Here is a 21,323-nt window from a genome sequence, read left to right on the forward strand (position 1 = left end):
TCTCTTTCAAAGACGGAGATTTCCTGCTTCTGTTTGCTGTCACATCAGGAGCCCTATTAGACTTTAATCACCCTTCCTGAGAGCACGAGCGGAAACTGCCAACATGTATCTAGATCTGGGCAACGTGCGTCCGATTTTTGGAAGGACATTTTATCCAGCATTAGACCACCTTCACATGAAAGAGGTTGAGTGCCGGAAGGGAAAAGGGGTCGTTCTGGTAAATCCGATCTTTGAAACACCCGTGGAGAGACCTGAGGCTGGAATCAAAGAACAGAAGCAAGTGGAATTGTCAACGTTGGGGGGAAGCTTGACTGCCTTTTTTACCCTATTTAACAGAGTAAAATTAAACAGATGCCAAAATGCTGAAGCCGTCCTGGAGCTGAGGCTTGAATGACACTAATGATCACCCGCAGTGTAATTGCCAACATGCTGTAGCTTTGGATCGTAGCATTAAAAAAACATGCCAAAAACTGAGAACATACACACGTGGTATAAAACATTTACATGATGTCATTTTCAAATCTTAAACGTGAGTGCGTTTATTGTTTAGGTCCAAATTCGGTGTTTTTAATGTTCTGTAACTTGGTGGAAACTTGACCTTACGGGGGGGAAAGCGTCCACATGCTGCTGAATGTCCCACTGGAGACCTGTGGGACGACTGAAATGGGATAAATAATGTGAGACGAGTTGTAAAGACGGGCAGCCAAGCATAGTGTTTGTGCAAGCTGGTGTTTGTGGAGCCATCAGTCTTACATGAGTGACTGAGGACTCAGACAGACAGCTGATTGGACGGGAGCAAAACACATGAGGCTCCTCGTTCTGCTGCGAAATAATAACATTGTTCAATCACTGCGTCTGTTATATTCAATGATTCATACAAAGAACATTTTCTGTCATTGAACCTCAGCTGCTTCCAGAGTCCCTCTGTAACTAGAGATGTGACAGTGCCCCCCAGTGTCTGAGCTGGAAAGTAAGTCTTTTAAATGGTGTGCAGTTAGACAGTGTCTTACATTATGGTCTGATTGTGTCACTTTACCTCCACTAAGGTTTGTTTTGTGTTAAGTTTTGTGTGTTTGTCAGCTGGCTGATGAAACTTCTGGTGCTTTAATGACACTTGGAAGAACCAAGAAGATCCCCCCACATATGTGTGGACACATATGTATATATATATATATATGTGTAAATACATATTTAGTTCCTGATCAGAGTGGGTAGTGGTTAGCACTTTCGTCTCACAGTAAGAGGGTTGAGGGTTCGAATCCGGCTTGCAGCTCTTGACATGCAGCTTAGGTTTAACTGGTGACTTAAAATTGCCCATAGGAGTGAATGAGAGCGTAAATGGTTGTCTGTCTCTATTATCAATTAATAATAATCTATTTTTTAGTTAACATTAATTGCATAACTAATTATTTTTTAAAGATTTTTATGAACTTAGTTAACATTTTGCAATGATGGTTGTTTTTGTTTTTTTACATGAATTTATTCCCGGTGTCCCAAAAGACGTTGGGAACACGAGAAGAAGAAGTTGTTAATCCTGTTAAATATTTTTTCAGGATGAGCCTAAATTTCTCCATTTTATAATTACGCTGTATGTTTTTTTTTTTATCCTATCTATATATATGATAATATGTATATATATATATATGTATATATATGTGTATATATATATATATATATATATATATATATATATATATATATTATGGCATGCCGTTCAGGAAATTTATCTTTGAATATATTGAATGAATTCTTGAATATATGGAATGAAACTTTGAATATATTGAATGAATTCTTGAATATATGGAATGAACCTTGAATATATGGAATGAACCTTGAATATATGGAATGAAACTTTGAATATATTGAAGGAATTCTTGAATATATGGAATGAACCTTGAATATATGGAATGAACCTTGAATATATGGAATGAACCTTGAATATATGGAATGAAACTTGACTGACGTCATCAAGGCACTGCCATCTTGTATTTTGCTGCCGCAATAAGTGAGCATGAGTCAGTCAGCTGGGAACCTTGTGGCAGCAACACTGACCAATGAGGACATTATCAACTTATTGTCAAGTGCTTGTATGGGCCAAAATCCTCACGATAGTACCCATGCCCAATACAGTTCTCCTGACGAAGAAGTTCGCTCCCTTTTTAATCTTTTTAATTAGTTTTCTCATTTATTAATATGAAGGCGGACAGACCGGAAGCGGGGAAAAAAGTCCCGTCAAAATAAAAGTAGCGTGCTAACTTATTATCAAGCACAATAAAGAAAAAAAAACACTTATCATGCACTAGTATAGGCTACTGTTCTCTTTCTACACCCAGGCATGGTTCACATTTATTTTAGTCAGTCAGTTTAGTCATACATAATTATTATTGATTATTAATTATAATCATAACTAATGCTATGGACGCTATCGCTATGAAAGAGTTGGTTTACTTAACTTTTTTTTCAATATAAATGAAGTAGGACATCAAAAGCTTCCTTGTGATCAGATAGGCTATAGCACACTCAGAAGATTGTCATATCATTTAATTACAGCAACAGGTGGCGGGTGAGCCTGACGTTTGGGAAGACTATCTGACCACATATTATACAGAGCAACGGGTCGCCGGTGCTATATTCCATATATTCAAGGTTCATTCCATATATTCAAGAATTCATTCAATATATTCAAGGTTCATTCCATATATTCAAGAATTCATTCAGGGGCGTTCCCGGTGGCACGCCTGATAGAGCGCATACCACAGAGGCCCAGTCCTCGTAAGCGGGCGGCCTGGGTTCGAATCCGGCTTGGGGCCCTTTCCCGCATGTCTTCCCCTCTGTCTCCCCCTTTCACTCTCAATATCTCTCCTGTCAATAAAGCTACAAAATGCCCCAAAAATTATATCTTTAAAAGAATTCATTCAATATATTCAAGGTTCATTCCATATGTTCAAGAATTCATTCAATATATTCAAAGTTTCATTCCATATATTCACGAATTCATTCAATATATTCAAAGATTAATTTCCTGAACAGCATGCCATAATATATATATATATACACACACAGTTATGGAAAAAATGATTAGACCATTTTTTTGTTCAATTTGGTTTTCTTGATAATGGTTTTGTTTATTATCAAGAAAACTATGGAAAATGTTTAGATATCACCTCTTAAATTAAACTCTTATGAGCTATTTTTGTTGTTACCATTATGTTTGTCCAAACAAATGTACCTATAGTTGTACGAGGCATTAAAATTTTAAAAAAGCAAGGAGAGAAAACAAGGGTGGTCTAATATTTTTTCCATGACTGTATACATATTCATTGGTTTGAGTGTGCAAATATATGCACTTTATGTATTATATACACCATTGGTATTGGCATATGTACAGTATATACAGTATCTGCTACATGTGTGCAATGCTTTCATAGATTTAAACATTATACTTATGTCGCACTGACAATAATGATGCAAAATGACAATAATTCATATGCATATGCCCAAAATCTGAATCTACTACTCAATATAGAGTTAAAGTGCTCTAAATGCATCAACGTATCTTTTCTTTTGAATAGAGCCTGTTGGCTGTATGGACTCTTGGTCAGTGTACATGCATTAGGTACTTTATTTTTCTTTTTTTCAATGATTAGGTACTTGAGTCAAGCAACAGGGGTGAACAAGGAATAGATTCACAACAAAAGACTTCAACCTTTCTCGCATAATTTGCACAGAGCCATGCTGCATTAGGCTGTCAGCTCTGCCCGGGGTGTCCGCCTGTAGCTGCACTCAGGGCTGTCGACTCTTCTGTTCTATAATGGCTACTATTACTTTAAATAGTGCGCCGCTTTACTTCTTGGGAAGAGTTTTTGTTCCGAGACAACCATATCTGAATGTATACAATGCCATTAGTACAGGAAGCACTATACCTGTGATATCCATCATCGCAGGGAGCGTTTGACATGTTGACAGTGGAGAGCAAACGGACTTTGTGCAGTTTGTATTATGCTGCTGGTTTCTAGTTTACACTCACTGGCCACTAAATAGGTACACCTGTAGAACTGCTCGTTAAAATGTATAAATACATATAAATAGATTAAAATGCAGCAAAATATGGAAGAACACACATTAACAGTAATAATAATAATAATAATACCTTTATTTATATAGCACCTTTAAAAACAGCGTTCACAAAGTGCTTTGACAGAACAAGCATTAATATAACTCATGCAAAAATAAGAAACCAACAATGAAGAAGAAATATATTTATATATATATATATATATATATATACGACACAAGTTAGAAACCAACATCACGTGAATGCAAGTCTGTAAAAATGTGTTTTGAGAAGTGATTTAAAATAATTCAATGATTCAGTGAGCCTTAGGTCCTCAGGTAGGGCATCCAGAGTTGAGGGGCCCTGATGGTAAACGCCCTATTACTTTTAGTTTAGAGCCTGGACTTTGGAACAACAACAGGACCAGCACATAAGGTTTCAATATCTCTGAAATGTAACTTGGAGGCAGCCCCTGACGTGCTTTAAAAGTGATCAGTTGCTGTGCCAGTCAATGAACTTCAACCAATAAAGTAATTAAGTCCATAACTGTTAAACTCTATTAAAAGTCTGGACGGGCCAGACTTCCTGTCATCAGTGCCACATAGTGCAGGCAGCAGGAACCTACCTCTCTTAAAATGCTTTACCCCCTGGCTGCATGCGTCGCGCACCCAGTACTGTTTGTACACAAGACACCGTCCATACTGTGTTTATATATTTATATATGTCTATGGTCTACACACGATACATTGATAATGTATCAAGCAAACTACACACGCTGTGTTCAAAAAGTTAGCAAGCTAACAAAATACAGTTATTAAGTCAAAGTCAAAAGTCAAAGTCACTTTAGTCAGTTCTGCTACATGTGTACACATACCATTAACCTGACTTCATGATATTTGAGCCAGGCAGAGAACCGTTTATCGCTTCTTACCGCATTTTGCCGGGTGCTGCCATCTTTCCACCTCTCTCTCCTAACTCCCTGAAGGCTAATTCCTCCATCACCACCTGCCGTCGCCACCGCCAGTTCTGCTACATATGCTAAGTAAGGTCCAGCTGCTGCGGCACTAAATATTTCAGTTAGTTTAGAGCATTTTGCAGCATTTTTCTGAAGGGCTTGTCCTTTGTTTTTCTTATAATTTTCCCGCAACTCCTATGGGTTTAATTTTTATTTTGGCTGTGCAGTGACTTATTGATTGATTGACAGCTGATGGACCCAAGGAGAAGGGGGCCTTGGCCCTCGGCCCTCCCTCTAACTGTTTGTTTTTTTAACCATTGGCCAGTGAGTCTACCATAAAGGTTGTTTGGCCCAAAAGACTTGTCGGGCCATGACGTGAGTGGCTGATTGACTGATATCCGGTGAGCGACAGTTCTCTGGGCCTTGATGCCTTGTTGATGCCAGAGGTCAGAGGTCAGAAGAGAATGACCAGACTGCTTCAGCAGTAACTCAAATAAGCACTTGGTACAACTAAGGTATGCAGAAGGCCATCTCTGAACGCACAGCACGTCCAACCTTTAGGCAGATGGACCACAGTCGCAGCAGACCACACTGGCCTCTTTATTCGGTACACCTTGCAAGCTAATAAAGAGGTCTGTGAGTGTAATTTACAGTTTATGTGCAGCTGAGTTCACTTACATTGTAGCTTTATCAGATATCTTTATTTTAAGTAATGTTAGTGGCCAGTCTGTCTGTTGGTCAGTCTACCACTTCAGCCAAGTGTCTCTGCATCTCTTAGATAGATTGGCTGAGAAAAAATATATATAGTAATCGTCCCTGTCTTCACTCCACTGAAATATCTCTACATCTACCTGATGGGTTGGTCTACAGAAAATGGTTGAAGTTGGAGTGGAAATTCATTAACTTGGAAACCAGATGAATCTGCTTAGCTCATTTGTATTTGATCTAGCAGATGAGTCGAGTCACTTTCTCATACAGACAGTCGTTGTGGCCCCTGCTGGAAAAAATCAGCTGGTTAGATCTGATGACTGACGTCAAGGTTCACTCACGAAAATCTGATCAAACTGTTTTGTTGCTCCAATCAATTAAGGGTCAAGGTTTATTGCTCTGACTGGCTTTTAGGTCTTTTTAAAGGCATTTTTTGTCTGTGCCTGTTGATAACGCGTCTTGGAAATGAAGAATGAAGCGAGAGGTTGCAGACTGATACGTGTAAGTAAATTAGTCTGCTGATTCCAAGCTAGAAATTCATGGTTCCCGAAGGATAAATCTCTAATTAGTTTGGTGATCATCTGACTTTTTCTTTATCGCCACCATGAGGTTCACACTTGTTATTCTGAGTGAAATATCGCAGCAGCTACTTGATGGATTGGCACGAAATGTGGTGCATTCATGAAATTACATGGCATTCATTTGGTAGACACTTTTGTCCAGAGCAACTTAGAAAAAATGCACTCAAATCCAAAAGGAACAGGAGCTAAATGTCAGGAAAGATTGGAGGGCAGATAAAACGCTAACTGAGTGTTAGAGAGCTGTACAGTACTGTACTGTAGTGCTGTACTTCTTCAAACTTCTCCCCTCCAGAAAGCAAGCTCAAGTACAACTTGCCTTTGACGACGGAGACTGTGCCCATTGTGCTGCACAACAAACGGCACAGTAAGAGGTTACGCAGCGAGGCGATAGCAGCATAATGCTTATTGTGCATTAAGACACATAATCAAGAATCAACAGAGAAGAATGTGAACGTTGCAAGGTCGCTCCAAAGATAAAAATTCTGTGTTGTTCACACATACTTCTTACAGTGTCAGCAATCTGAGTCAGTGAATCTACATAATCTGCAGAGGAATTACATAACCATTCCTTATGCTTTCTGGAAACATATATTAAAAATAAATAATAGTACTGCATGTACTGTATTGGGAATTTCCAATTATGAAAAAGGAAACTTTGACTGTAATGTACAGGCAAATGATACACTCTCACTGTATCATAGTGTATCTTTAGTTTTCATATAATCATTCCGTGTGGCCTGCACAGGGAGGTTTGTATTCTTTCTGATGTTATTTGGGTCATTCATCATGAAAACTAAGCATTCATCTCTATTTTCTCTAAATATGTATTTCAAGGGTGCTGCGAGAAAAGGCAAAGCAGCATTATTTGGGGCAGCAGAATGAGCAGCAGTTTTTTTTATCCCTACAACTCTTGAGGGACTGAGAAACTCCACCTTTAAGGAAGAGGAGACTGCTGTTTATGTTCCATGTGAAGTCAGCTTAATCAAACATATAAACTTTACTTACATTTACATAACAAACATACTTATTTTAACCCCAAATCACCATATTTTCATAAATATAACTGTTAGAAATAATCTGTAATTCTGTCTCTGTTTTCTGTCTCTGTTGTCTGTCTCTGTGTATGGGGGTCACTATCTGTGTGATGAAGTTCACTATCAAAGGTCACTATCAAATGCATGCGTAATTCACTAACTGTGTGTCTGCCCTTGCTCTATGCAATTATGGATTAATCATGCAATATGCTTTTGATACAATGATCATGTGATAATATTGTTTAAAAACTGTCATTACTCTAAATACATTTACCCCAACTGCTTAAACTTAGTAAGATTCTATCATCACAAAAAGATATATTGTATGCTTTGTATTTTATGCGCACATTGCAACATCTGTGTCTCCAATTTTATCTCTGTAAGTCATAACAAGGCAGGAGGTTGTGTTGAATGTTTTGATAACAGGTCAGGACACGGACATGGTGTACTGGGCAGAGAAGATTACTGCTTGGTGACATGACATGTCCCTATATTGATTAAACTGACGAATCAACGGTTCGAGAGGGACGCACCTTCTGGAGAGATTCTACCAACATTATAGTTAAACATTGTTAGGCTATAAAACTAGGTTTCAGGGACAGAAAGGGGGTCCAACCTGCATGAACTGACCAGCCTAATGTCATGTCAGGGATGTGTAGATTGAACCCAGAGACTTTATAACTGCACATTCTTTGACCTATTGTAATAAAATGTAAAAACTAAGAACTTGGATTTCTCCTGCTCATCATTCCCCATCAAACGATCTGCGCAGCGAATTGGTAAGAGGATTTGCTGTTGGAGTCAGATAATTTAATGTTAAAGGTTTCCTCAATGCATTTCTCTAACAATAACCAAGTAGTTTTGTCGGAATTCACAACGTTAATCACATGTGTAAAACTGTTGAACAGGGCGATAAATAACATGAAATAAGCTTAAAATGTGTAGATATAAAGTGGCGAGCGATTCATATACACCTTCCCATGAGATCAGTGAGGGTGGACCAAAAAAGTAAAGTGTCAGGCAGCAAAAAAAACCATAACAATAACCCGAGAGGCACTAAAACACTTCCTATTGAGTCAAAAACCCAAAACAAAGAGCTGAAAAACACCAAAATTCGGGGTAATATTTCTCCTTTGATTAATAATGCATAAAAGTAATGCCAAGTGCGGCTTTGAAGACCTAATTTTCCAAAAGGTTTATCCCAGGAAAGACTTAAATAACAAGTTCAGAAGTGTTCCTCATTCAAATGAGGCACTTAGGTTATGTCATAGTGTTAAACAAACGTTTCACAGTTACATTTTTTTAATTATATAACATTTAAGATATGTTATCTCACATTTCACCTCTGAGCACATACTGCAATTTCAAACACATTCTCTCTGCATTATTCTGTGCAACAGCCACACACACCCACACACACACACACACACACACACACATTCTTGTACTTCTATCTTTGTGAGTGCCCTCATTGTAACAGTGAATTCCCTTGCAAGGTTTTAATAGTTTTGGATTTTTCATCAGTTTTAGTTGTCATTTTGTAGTGAATTTTTGTTTTCAAATTCAGTTAGTTTTAATTAGTTTTTAGATTGAGTTTGCTAGTTTTAGTTTAGTTTTTATTAGTTTTAGTTTTAGTTTTTTGTAATGGGGTATTTGTTGGGTGGGACGAAAAGACGAAAAAGACGAAAAAGAAGGACATATTCATTATAATTTTAATTAGTTTCGTAACCACACAATCCAGTTTTAGTTAATTATCATTATCATGTAACCTTTAACCCTTAAAACAAAGTCTGAAATCTCAAAAAAGCCTTTAAAGAAGTGAGGACCGGCCGAAATGTCCTCACTTTGCAAAAATGTCCTCACTTTGGTTGGTTAAAAATGTGTTCCAGTCCTCACTATGTAGGAAGTACAAGAACACACACACACACACACACACACACACACACACATCCTTGTACTTCTATCTTTGTGAGGACCCTCATTGGAATGGTGAGTTCCCTAGACCCTTACCCTAACCCTTAACCTAACCTTCACCATCACCACTAAATGCCCAACCCTAACCCTAACATAAACCCAATTGTAACCTTAACCCTAAAACAAAGTCTGAACCCTCAAACAAGCCTTTAAAAAAGTGAGGACCGGCCGAAATGTCCTCACTCTGTTGGTTAAATAGGTGTTCTGGTCCTCACTATGTTGGAAGTACAAGAACACACACACACATACACACACACACACACACAAAGATATATCACAGTGGTTGTTCATGATGCTGTACATCATAAAAAAATAAAATATGTGAACAATGTATGAAATATTTTGCCATTCCTTCCGTCGTGTTGGTCAGAATCACCTGCTGCATTTAGAGCCAAAGCAAGCAAAGGGTGCGTCTTCAGCCCACATCAGCTCAACGACTTTAATCCATTTACATACAGGACCACACGGATCTCTCCTGTAATCTACCAATGCTCCTTTTCTCTTATTTACCTTTACCTCAGGTACCTTTTCATTCTATGTTGTGTAAACTTAAGCCAATGCATCAGAAAGTCACTACACCCTTGGGCTTAACAATCCCTTGTTTACTCTAAAAATCCTCTATGCTGCATGATAGACTTGTTTTCGTCCGGTATCCATTGTGCAGAGCCATGGTTACTGCTGCATCATTAGCAGCTGGAGGGGAATGTGCTCTACTGAGGAGTTAACAAGTGAGCTGGGTCTATAAAAGGAGGGAGAGGAAAGTGCCAACTCACCTCCACCTCCCGAAGACCCAGAAACAGGTATGCCCGCTCACTCCAGAGGTTTTTTATAAAGATACAGATTTTTTCTGTAGATGTTTTCTCCTTTTTTTGATTGAGGGAATAAAAAAAATCAATTAAAATAAGACAATTATTTTAACATTAAAACTGGAATAATAGGCTAAAATACCTGATAAAATATGTTCTTTTTTCCCAGTACTTCTTTTTGGTTTTAATCGTTACTATTCATCTGCATTTTTGCTCTCTGTGCAGGAACATGTTTGCGCTCCTGATATGCATGCTGTTGCTGCAGCAGGTGCACTCTGCCTGCAATTTGGTGAGTAAACATGCAAACAAGTTTTTGAACGTGTAAACAAGTTTTTGAAGATTATAGGATGTTATAATAACTTGCAGTTCAAGTGTTTTCAAGAGAAAACTATATTTACTCAACTGCAGTATTTCAGTATAGTTTAAAAGTATGCACTGGAGCATGTTAATTAGTATATTTTACATAAAAATATTGTATATTTACTGTTACTTAATTCAATACTTTGCAGAATCTGATGCAAACTAAATTTTGATCCAATAAAATGTGATCCCTTGCTTGAGTCTAATCCAGTCTCAGCTACTGAAGATCTTCTAATGTGATTATATTTGTTCTGCTATGGGAAATTACTTTTCAAATATTTGTTATGGATTTAATCACACTGGACTGCGATACGTTAAACTTAAATGACACCTACAGCTGGAATTTGTATGTTTTCAGGGAGCCAAAGAACTCACTGAAAAAAATGTTGGTGTTAATTTAGAATTGTATATTCAGAATAATATTAAAAATAAAATCTGTACCATTAAGGCTGAATCTTTGCTTTAGTTTGAATTCAGCCTGAGAGTCCCAGTCCCAATTTCTCTGTCACTGTCTAATAAAGGTGAAAAAAAGTGTCTGGCAGGAACAACTAATGCAAACATGTATAACAATTATACTTGATGTGAATTTCTTTTTCCTTTTTCCAATGCACCTTCCTGACGTCCACAGCCAAGCACGACTGCATCAGGTGTGTTTAACTTAACTTAAGACCTATTTTATTTTCCAGCATCAGCCCTCAAACCTTGCCAATAAGTCTCACAGTGAGATTATGGGATTTAGTACAATCCTCTCTGTGTGTTCTTTTGTTATGTCGAGCCATTTCAGAGTAATTAAACCAGGATATGTTTGTGAGTCACATCGTAGATGTTAAGCCACCAGAGTAAATATTACCCTGTATTATATCTTTAATCTGTTGTTTACCCATTGTGTACGTGTGTGTGTGTGTGTGTGTGTGTGTGTGTGTGTGTGTAGACATTTGCCCTGAAGACACAGCGGTTCAGGAGCAGATTGTCAACATTCACAATGAGTTCAGACGGACGGTTAATCCCACAGCGTCTAACATGCTGAAGATGGTCAGTTCTGCTTTAAACTTGCACAGTCAGTGATGGAATGTAACTAAATACATTTACTCAAGTTCTGGCCTTAAGTACAATTTTGAGGTACTTGTACTTTACTTGAGTATTTACACATATGTAACTTATAAACTTACTAATAAATATTGTACTTTTCTTTTTCTAATTATTGTACAATGTCCTTGAGTGTTTAGAAAGGCAGGCACTTATAAATAAAATGTATTATTATTATTATGATTATTACTGTTTACTCCACTACACTTTTTACTCCTATGAAGCCTCGAGGACCCTCAGGTCTTGGGAGTGGCCTTTTATTAATACCAAAAGTAAGAACTAAAACCGACAATGAGGCGTTGTTTTCTCATTCCGTGAAGACCTGAGGCCATCAGAGACTGTTCATATTTTAAAGAGCAAACTTTAGACTTATCTTTTTGATTTGGCTTTTACTTCTACTACTACTACATTTTTTAGAGATTTTTCTGCTCATGCATCTTAGTGTTACATCTTCTCTTTTATTTATTTATTTGCTACTATTTATTAGTCTATTTATATATATTTTATCATACTCTACTTCTTAATTAATTAATTATATATATATTCTTATTTATTTATTGTTTTATCTTTTTTATTGAGGTTTTTTACTTTTTATTGTTATTATTTACTTTTATTTTTTTATTTTATTTTTTCTTATCTTACCTTACTGTATTTTATTTTATTGATTTCCAACCTGCCTCCAGTGTTTCCACTCTGCTCCACGTTGAGATGGAGCTTCCTCAGTTTATACTTTTTTTTTATTGAGATGGGTGGGATGGAGGGTTGGGGATGAGCGGAGGGTGTTTGCTTGTTTCTCTGTTTTGTTATTATTATTATTATTATACTTTCTCCTTTTTTATGTAAAGCACTTTGTGTTGCATCGCTCTTGTATGAAAAGTGCTATACAAATAAAATCAGATTTATTGATGTAGCCAACAGATTTAGTTATTCATATATTTGGAAAATATAAATAACAATCTCTGATACTTTTTGTACTTTTACTAAAGTTTTGAATGCTGGACTTTTACTTATAATGGAGTCGTTTTACCAGTGGTGGAATGTAACCAAGTACATTTACTCATGTACTGTACTTGGGTATTTCCAAATATGTAACTTTATACTTCTACTAAACTACTTTTTAGAGGCAAATATTGTACTTTTTACTCCATTTAACTGACAGCTTCAGTTACGTTTCAGGTCGAGATTTAACATTAAAAAAAACATGACAAATTTAAAGTGATTTTTTTTTTTAACTAAACCTCATAACAGTATGCTGTATAGAGTAATTAAATGAGCCCTATCTTTACAACATTATAATATTGCTTAAATAAATGCATCAGTACGAATAATCTAATAATGTATTTAAAATATATATGCCAATCTGAGTGGGTCCATTCTTCATGATAAGTACTTTTACCTTTGATACTTTTAAGTAATTTTTGATGCTGATAATTTTGCACTTTTACTTAAGTAATTGAGTGAGAGTTTGAATGCAGGTCTTTAACTTGTAGTGGAGTAATTTCACAGTGTTGTATTAGTACTTTTACTGAAGTAAGAGATCTGAATACTTCTTCCACCACTGTGCACAATAGATAATATTTGCTAATAATTCTCTAAGTATTTGTTCTCTCCTGCTTCATTGGAAGGTAAAAAAACAAAACAATAAAGTGGGTGAGGTGTTCTGCACAACGCCTGATAATCATAAAAGTTATAATAGGCTTTTCAAAATCTTTGAAAGTTTGATGATGAAGAGCTGACTCAGCCTTAATTGTTCTGATGCGGAGGATAAAGCAGGTTAATCATATTGACTCTGAAGTCATTACAAATGCTACGTGAAATGTGAAAACACATTTTAACTATAGGCTGACATAGATCAATATAATCACTCTAAAATGTCATTGTTGCATTTATTACAGTTGAGTAAAGTCAACATCTTGTAATCTATTCAAAGTCGGGAGCCAAGCCCAACAACTACAAACCCAGTGTACACAGTCGAAAATCTGTCAGTCAACAGGAGAATAAAGATGTTTTATTTTGCTGCTGGATGTCTGGAGGTGTAAGCTTTCTGCACAAAAAGAATACAAATAAAAGAGAGGGAAAAATCTCATATTTGTATTGGAATTCAGTTTTGGCTTTGGGCTGCATGAGCACCAGCTGGTCTCATGGGGAAAGCCTGCTTCAATCACAACCTTTTCATATTTTAAGGGTTAGAGCGGAACATACTCTGTTATTTCAAATCACAAATGATCCCATTTTCAAAACCAATCTTTTGTGAGAGAATGGATCTGTTTCTGCTTTGGGGTTCGTGGATGTTTTGAAATGAAACTTTGGATTCAGTATGTTTTTTTCCCCTCTTTTTCTCTTACAGGACTATAGTGAGGAGGTAGCAGCCAGTGCTCAGGCTTGGGTAGACCAATGCAAACTGGCTCATGGAAAACCAAGCACCCGCATGCTCAACGGTATATTTATTCATACTTAATTCTTCCTATTTCTCTTTTTTGTTTCCCTTTAACCTTGCTCCACATATGCCAGGATCTCTTGGATTTTTATGTTTTTTTTTAATCATGTTAGCTTTTTTATTGCGCATGGCATAAATTATGCAATTTTGTGAGTTTTTGTTTTTGTTTTGTTTTTTTCTTTTATTCATTTTTGTTTGTGGGATTTCTGTGGGGTAGAAGTCAATTAAACTGTTTTTCATGGGGGTGGATGGGACAGGAATCAAAATAACAATAGGACAGTTTTTCAATGTAAATAAATACCCTCACAGACTCCAGCCCTCCAACAGTGATAGAAACAGGGATCTACCAGTAGAAAAAGTACACTGACCCCTGGTCAATGTATTTCTAATGTTTTTGTGCCCTTTAGAAAAGGCATTTTGGGTCTCAGCACGGGAACGGGATGGGACAGCAGTGACAATCCACTCCAGTAACCCCTCTAATTTTTGATCCCACATCCATAGCAGCATAAGATCATTCATTCTATTATATCAGGCTTTAAATCTATCGATTTGGCCTCACAATTTTTACTGTTTCCCCTCAGATTGAGACATTTTCCCATGTTTGCCCTATGTGGGAAATGCATGCTATTCTCCTTGTTTCCACCAGAGTTATTGTTGCTTCATCATGGAGCACTGCAGTGTTTGAAGTCAATCAAACTTTATTTGTATGGCACTTTTCATACAAATAACATGTAACATAAAGTGCTTCACACACAATAATAACCACAAATTAATAATTTAATATATAGCTTAAAAGGCTTTATTAAAAGTCAGACTAATACAATGGAAATTAAAGCTCGACCCATGCCGGGTCCACAGATCGTTGAAGGGGCGAGGTAATCAGGGACTCACTGCTGAGGCAACGGTTCATTAGTTAGGGAAAGGGGCGTGGCTAATCAAGAAGGGCGGGACTATATGAAATATTGTTATGTAGAACTGGTCAGTGATGGACCATCATCATGCATGACAAGTTGGAGGCAGATTGGACAATGTATGGTCAAGTTATACAGTCTCATGTTTTATGTTTTATATTTTGCCGCCATGCCACGCCCCCATAGTGTGACGGTCTGCAAAGCTTTTAATAAACTTTGATGTCAAAGGCCTTTTGATGGTACTGAACAAGTCCGAAGTTGATCGGATTAAAACTGTAGGAGGAGTTTGTTAAAGTATGCGGCGTGGAAATGGCGATAAACGTCTAAAACTAAATTTCGATCCAAGATGGCCGTCCTCCTGTTCGTTTTTGGGTATGGCTTCTTGAGACTTTCTGGTGTGTCTTCCCATGATACATGTATATACCAAATTTCGTGTCTCTATGACAAACCTGTTTTAGGGGCTCAATTCTAGGGGGCGCTAGTAGGTCATTTTGCCACGCCATTTTTGAAAACAATGACATTTTCGGCGAATTGAATATTGTCCTAAGCTTGGTGAGTTTTGGAATATGATGAAGCCCTCAATAATGCAATTAATTTGCTGTTATAATAATAGACGGACCAATTACAATAGGGTCCTCGCACTGTTAGTGCTCGGGCCCTAATAAATAAAAATAAATAAATACAATTTAATTTGTTGTTGTGTTTGTTTTTAAAGCAACAACCGTGACTTTATGTGAATAAACTGGCATTTAAAGGTTAAAATTCCGAAAATGAATGAATATTTGGTAGTTATGATCAGGACTCAGCAATGAAAGTGGAAATAATATTAATGTAAAGTATGTATAATATATAATATTAAAGTATTTTATAGCACTTTTACAAAGGGGATATTTTTGTCCTTCAAGGTAGCAAGTGGATTTTTTTTATTTTCATGTTGTTGCTAGCAATCATCATATGCAACACTGTGACAATACAAAAAATAAAAACTCCCCCTTGCATCTTATATACAGAAAAAAAAATAACTCATAACATTGGCAATGTGTAAACCAACTATCACAACCAAACTGGTTACAATTCTGAAGTTAAAAGAATATTTGGTATTTCTGATCAGAACTGGAGATTGAAATATTTAATTTAGTAAAAGTGGAAAATAAGATTTATATATCATTTTATGGCTGTTTATTTGGATGTTTTTGTCCTCTTGGTTTTTTATAAGAGAGGCTTAAAGGGTTAAATCATATCTCCAGTGTGAAGGTTCCCTGTGAACTGACTGACCTTGTGATTGATCGTCACAGTCCCAGTGAACATTATCTTATCTCCAGTCTTAATACCTTCTTTTAATAACAAATTACACTGAGTCGGATATGTTATCATCCATAGATTATCATCAATAGGCCTTTTAATGAACCCTGTTTTATCTAAATAACTTAATCTAGTGAGACATGAAAATAAAACTGTGTTTGCAGACAGCCATTAATCAGTGCTGCCATGTGTTTCTCTCCAACGAGCAGGATATGAATTAGGCGAGAATCTCTTCTATTCATCTGCACCTTCCTCTTGGACAAACGTCATCAACGCCTGGCACAGTGAGGTGTCACACTACAACTATCCCAAAGGCTCCACCAATGGCCAGGAGACCGGCCACTACACACAGGTAACACAGCGGAATTCACCTCACAGGTATTCTCACTGTGTTGGTTCACTCTCACGTATCTCATAGAATGGTTTGTTTTCAACTAAAAAGCTCTGAAACAAAGTTGACAAAGTGGTGCACTTATCAGCTAAAGAGCCTAACATTTCTCTCGCTAAAAACAGAGCAAAAAGGAGAGTAAATATTGGACTTGCACTCCAGAAACATGGCTTCTAATGAATGCTGATGTTGCTCAGACTGTTTATGTGGATTCAAGCTTTTGAGAAGCCTTTTTTGTGCTCTTAAATATGAATTTTTATGATGAGGTTTTTTACAAAATGAGTCAAAGGATTTATATCCTTCACAAAAAATGAAGAGATTTTTAAAAAGCACTATCGCATCACCAGAAAAAGGCTAATTATTCTGTTTTGTAGATAATATATTTATTGTTTTAACCCTTTAATGGGCGAAGACCGTATTTGGTAACTTCAGTGGATATCAATGGGGTCCATGTATCTCTGTTTGGTCGTAGAACCACATGGATTTCTTGCAGCTAATCAGCAAAGATCAGGCTACGTCACAGACAGTGACACCATGACATTTGACCAATCAGTATAATAATAATATAATAATATTAACTTTATCGACCTTGACCTCCAATGTAAAAATGAAAAATTTTGAAAAAAAATCTGAAAGAAACAGTCGTGTTATCCTTCAGTGACTTGTACGAGGAGAACTTGACTATGACGGCATATAAGGGCCAAGTATGAATATAAATAAAACTACAAACCCGGGGGGGAGGTAATATTTCGAGAAAAAAAGTGCCAAATCTACAAGGAAAAAAGTTGCAGATTTAAGAGATTTAAAGCGGCAAATCTGCGCGAAAAAGTTGCAGATTTACGAGAAAAAAGTGGGGGAAAAAAAAAAAAATTCTCGCAGATTCACAAATTCACATAATTTTTTTCTTGTAGATTTGCCATTTTAATCTTGTAAATTTTTTTACTGTTAATTTGACATTTTTTGGTCAAAAATTTGAGATTTTTTTATCATACATTTGTAACTTTTTTTACCATTAATTTGAGATTTTTTGGTCACAAATTTGAGATTTTTTTCTCATAAATTTGTAACTTTTTTGCCGTTAATTTGAGATTTTTTTTCTCATTAATTTGTAACTTTTTTCTCAAAATATTACCACCCTTCCCTGGGTCCATATGTTTTTTTTTTACACATTCCACAGTCCACATTCTTGCAGTATGTAATATCCTCCAATATTCTCTAGGGTTGAAATTAGGAATTTGCAAGTATTTCAATGAGTGCCCTATTAAGGGTTAAGCAAAGACAAATGGAGTCACACCTTTACAATGACTTATTATGTTTTTCTTTTTCCGTCAGGTGATTTGGAACAGCTCCTACAAGGTTGGCTGTGGAGTGGCATTGTGCAACAACATTTATTTCTATGGCTGCCATTATTTTCGAGCGTAAGTGACCTTCATTCACCCATAAAACTCCTGACTTATTTCCAATGGTGGAATGTAACTAAGTACATTTACTCGAGTACTGAATTTAAGTACAATTTTGAGGTCCTTGTACTTTACTTAAGTATTTCCATTTTTATGATTTTACTCCACTACATTTTGAGGCAAATATTGTATTTAGCTGCTTTAGTTACTTTTCAGGTCAAGATTTAACATGAAAAACATGATAAATTTAAACTGATTGGACATATTTTTTTAAATAAGCCGCATAACAGTCGTTAAAATGAGGCCTCTTCTTTACAAAATTACATTAATGTATCAATAATAATAATAATCCCAAAACATATTTAGAGTACATATAACAACCTAAGTGGGTCCATTCTCCATAATAAGTAAATGCAACAATTACAGTGATGTCTTGTATATATATATATTACAGTATGTTTTTGCTACAAACACAGTAACAGTGTATTTTACAGTGGAGAAATGTATTTTTATATTTTCAAATGTAAAAAATACTGTTTTGGCTGATATATTCATTTGCGATGTTTCATTGTTACTGAAACTGAATTAACCCATTTATCATTTTACTGTCTTTTACTGTCATGGTTTAGCAGTTTGTCACCATAAAATCTACAGACATTTTTTACAGTGTACTTTTGTTACTTTTGTACTTTTACTTCAGTAAGTTCTGAATGCCCGACTTTTACCTGTAGTGGAGTAATTTCACAGTGTGGTGTTAGTACTTTTGCTTAAGTAAGATGTGAATACTTCTTCCACCACTGCTCATTTCTTGGAGTGCTAATCAGTTGTGAGGAGAAAATAAATATAAAAACTGACTATATATTTAATCAGAGGTAAATACAGAATCAAATGAAGTTGGGTTTCTAATTTGTTTATTAACAGAGGAAACTTCAGGGGATATGAACCCTATAAGGATGGAACCCCGTGTGCTTCCTGCCCCAATAACTGTGAAGACAAACTCTGCAGTAAGTAACAGATAATATGATTAACATAGGGTGGCTTCTTTGGAGAATATACAGTGCTTAACAAATGTATTAGACCACCAGTTTAAACCATAGCTGTCCTAAATAAACAGCATAAGTAATTACCAAAATCATTTTTTATGTTTCTGTCATGGTTAATACAGCAGTATGTAGAAGCTCTTTAACCAAAATGATATTTTAATGCTAAAATATAATTATTATTGTTATCCATGAATTTTCAAATGTACTTTTTTACAAAAAAAAAACCCTGTAAAAATGGTAAAACACTTTATTATTTTCTTGATTAAGATGTCAAATTATAGTTATTTACAGAAAAATGACTTTTAGTGGTTGAATGTTCTGCTTGATTAATTTCTGATTCGGCTCAAACCTGGATATAAAAAGGTGAATTCAGTTTCTTATTTGCCAAATAAATAAGAATAACATTTTTAGTTCTAAACAAGCCTTTGGAAGATTTCTAAAATATTAATGCTTTCACATTTATTACAGGTGGTCTAATAAATTTGTTAAGCACTGTATATAACAACAGTTATTCTCTAACCTCTTCACTGTTTCATTTCAGCCAACCCCTGCCCTTACATCAACAAATTCATCAACTGTCCATCCCTGAAAGTCAGAACTGGATGCAGCAACAAACTGGTGTCAGCCTGGTGTCCTGCTGCATGCAAATGCTCTATTGATAAAGAAATCATTCCAATATATTAAAAATAAGCCTGTTAGTCTGTAAACTCATACTGTTCAGACTATTTACATCTTTGTTGGGTATCTATCGAAGAAGGAAGCTTCTGTAACTGTAATCAACTTCCTGTAAACTTGTAATAATAAACCCATGACACTAATGTCGATCATGTGTCTGGGAAAATGTGGGCTAGGACTGATTGCCTGAAGTAAGAGGAATGTTCTAGGATGGTTTCTAAAATATTAATCTCTGTTCAAATCCCTGTGTGACGCTTCCATCAGAGTTTTGTGGACCATGCAGGGTGTTATATACTTGTTGGGAAGTGCAGAAATGTGTCAGCTTCAAGTGGTTATACTGTTAATCTGGCAAATCCCGAGATAATACAATAAAAAATATTAATTCTACACATGATCTATATAATATAATAAAGACAACATAAAATGCTTCAGTTGTGGAAAGTTCCATTCATTCCACTCTCTATATGACATAATTGTGACAACATTCAATTGACTTTTTTTAAAATAAATTATAGCACAAATGGTATTTAATAATAATAATAGTTGGTCTAAAGGCTTTTTAATTATCTACTTGGCCAATGTTGATACTCAATGTCATTAAAGGTTAAAGAGAGTCAGTGGAGTCGGTGGACTGCCCCCTCTGGGTGGAGAGAAGTACTGCGTCAAGTGAAGGAGTTCAAGTATCTTGGGGTCTTGTTCAGCAGTGAGGGTAGAACGGAGAGTGAGATAGACAGGTGGTTTGGTGCGGCGTCAGCAGTGATGTTGTACCGGACCGTCGTGGTGAAGAAGCAGCTGAGCCTGAAGGCAAAGCTCTCGATTTACTGGTCCATCTATGTTCCAACCCACCTATGGTCATCATCTTTGGGTAGTGACTGAAAGAACAAGATTGCGGATACAAGCGGCTGAAATCAGTTAGGGTGTCTGGGCTCAGCCTTAGAGATAGGGTGAGGAGCTCAGACATTCGGAGGGAGCTCGGGGTAGAGCCGCTGCTCCTTCATGTTAAAGGAGCCAGTTGAGGTGTTTTGGGCATCTGGTAAGGATCCTCCCGAGCGCCTCCCGTTAGAGGTGTTCCGGGCACGTCCAACTGGTAGGAGGCCCCGGGGAAGACCCAGAACACGGTGGAGGGATTATATCTCTCTCCTGGCCTGGGAACGCCTCGGGGTCCCCCAGGAGGAGCTGGACGTTGTGGCTGGGGAGAGGGACGCCTGGAATGCCCTGCTTATCCTGCTTCCCTTGCGACCCGGCCCCAGATAAGTGGAGGAAAATGGATGGATGGATGGATGGATGGATGGAGAGTCAGTCAGTTGATGTGAATTTTAACAAGTTGATAATAAATAACAATGAAACTACAGCAAATATGTCTTTCTAGAGCCCTGAATACACGCAGAATCACAATACCATGTCCCATCTTTAATATCATCATCAAAGATAAGAGATTTCTGATGAAGAGACATATCTCTCATAATCATTCCTTTAATGTCAGTTTATAGATTATTCTTCCTGCTTGGACGAAGAAATATAATCTGACAACAATACACTAGAGACATTTCTGTTATATTGGCTACAATGTAGCTACGTTATTATCTGTATCTGTATCTGTATTCGTCAA

At 36.6% G+C, this 21,323-nt stretch overlaps 1 protein-coding gene across 1 annotated transcript; it reads left to right on the forward strand.

Moving 5' to 3' along the window:
• Positions 1 to 10,043: 10,043 nt before the first annotated feature.
• LOC131976664 (cysteine-rich venom protein) lies at positions 10,044 to 20,136 on the forward strand. The gene is made up of 9 exons (XM_059339795.1): positions 10,044 to 10,106; positions 10,338 to 10,401; positions 11,101 to 11,119; positions 11,404 to 11,504; positions 13,906 to 13,996; positions 16,418 to 16,560; positions 17,929 to 18,014; positions 18,918 to 19,000; positions 19,581 to 20,136. The coding sequence occupies exons 2-9, from the start codon at positions 10,342 to 10,344 to the stop codon at positions 19,721 to 19,723; spliced, it is 726 nt and encodes a 241-aa protein (XP_059195778.1). The 5' UTR covers positions 10,044 to 10,106; positions 10,338 to 10,341; the 3' UTR covers positions 19,724 to 20,136.
• The last annotated feature ends 1,187 nt before the right edge of the window (positions 20,137 to 21,323 follow it).

Source organism: Centropristis striata, chromosome 8 (genome assembly GCF_030273125.1).
Source record: "Centropristis striata isolate RG_2023a ecotype Rhode Island chromosome 8, C.striata_1.0, whole genome shotgun sequence".
Classification (NCBI taxonomy): domain Eukaryota; kingdom Metazoa; phylum Chordata; class Actinopteri; order Perciformes; family Serranidae; genus Centropristis; species Centropristis striata.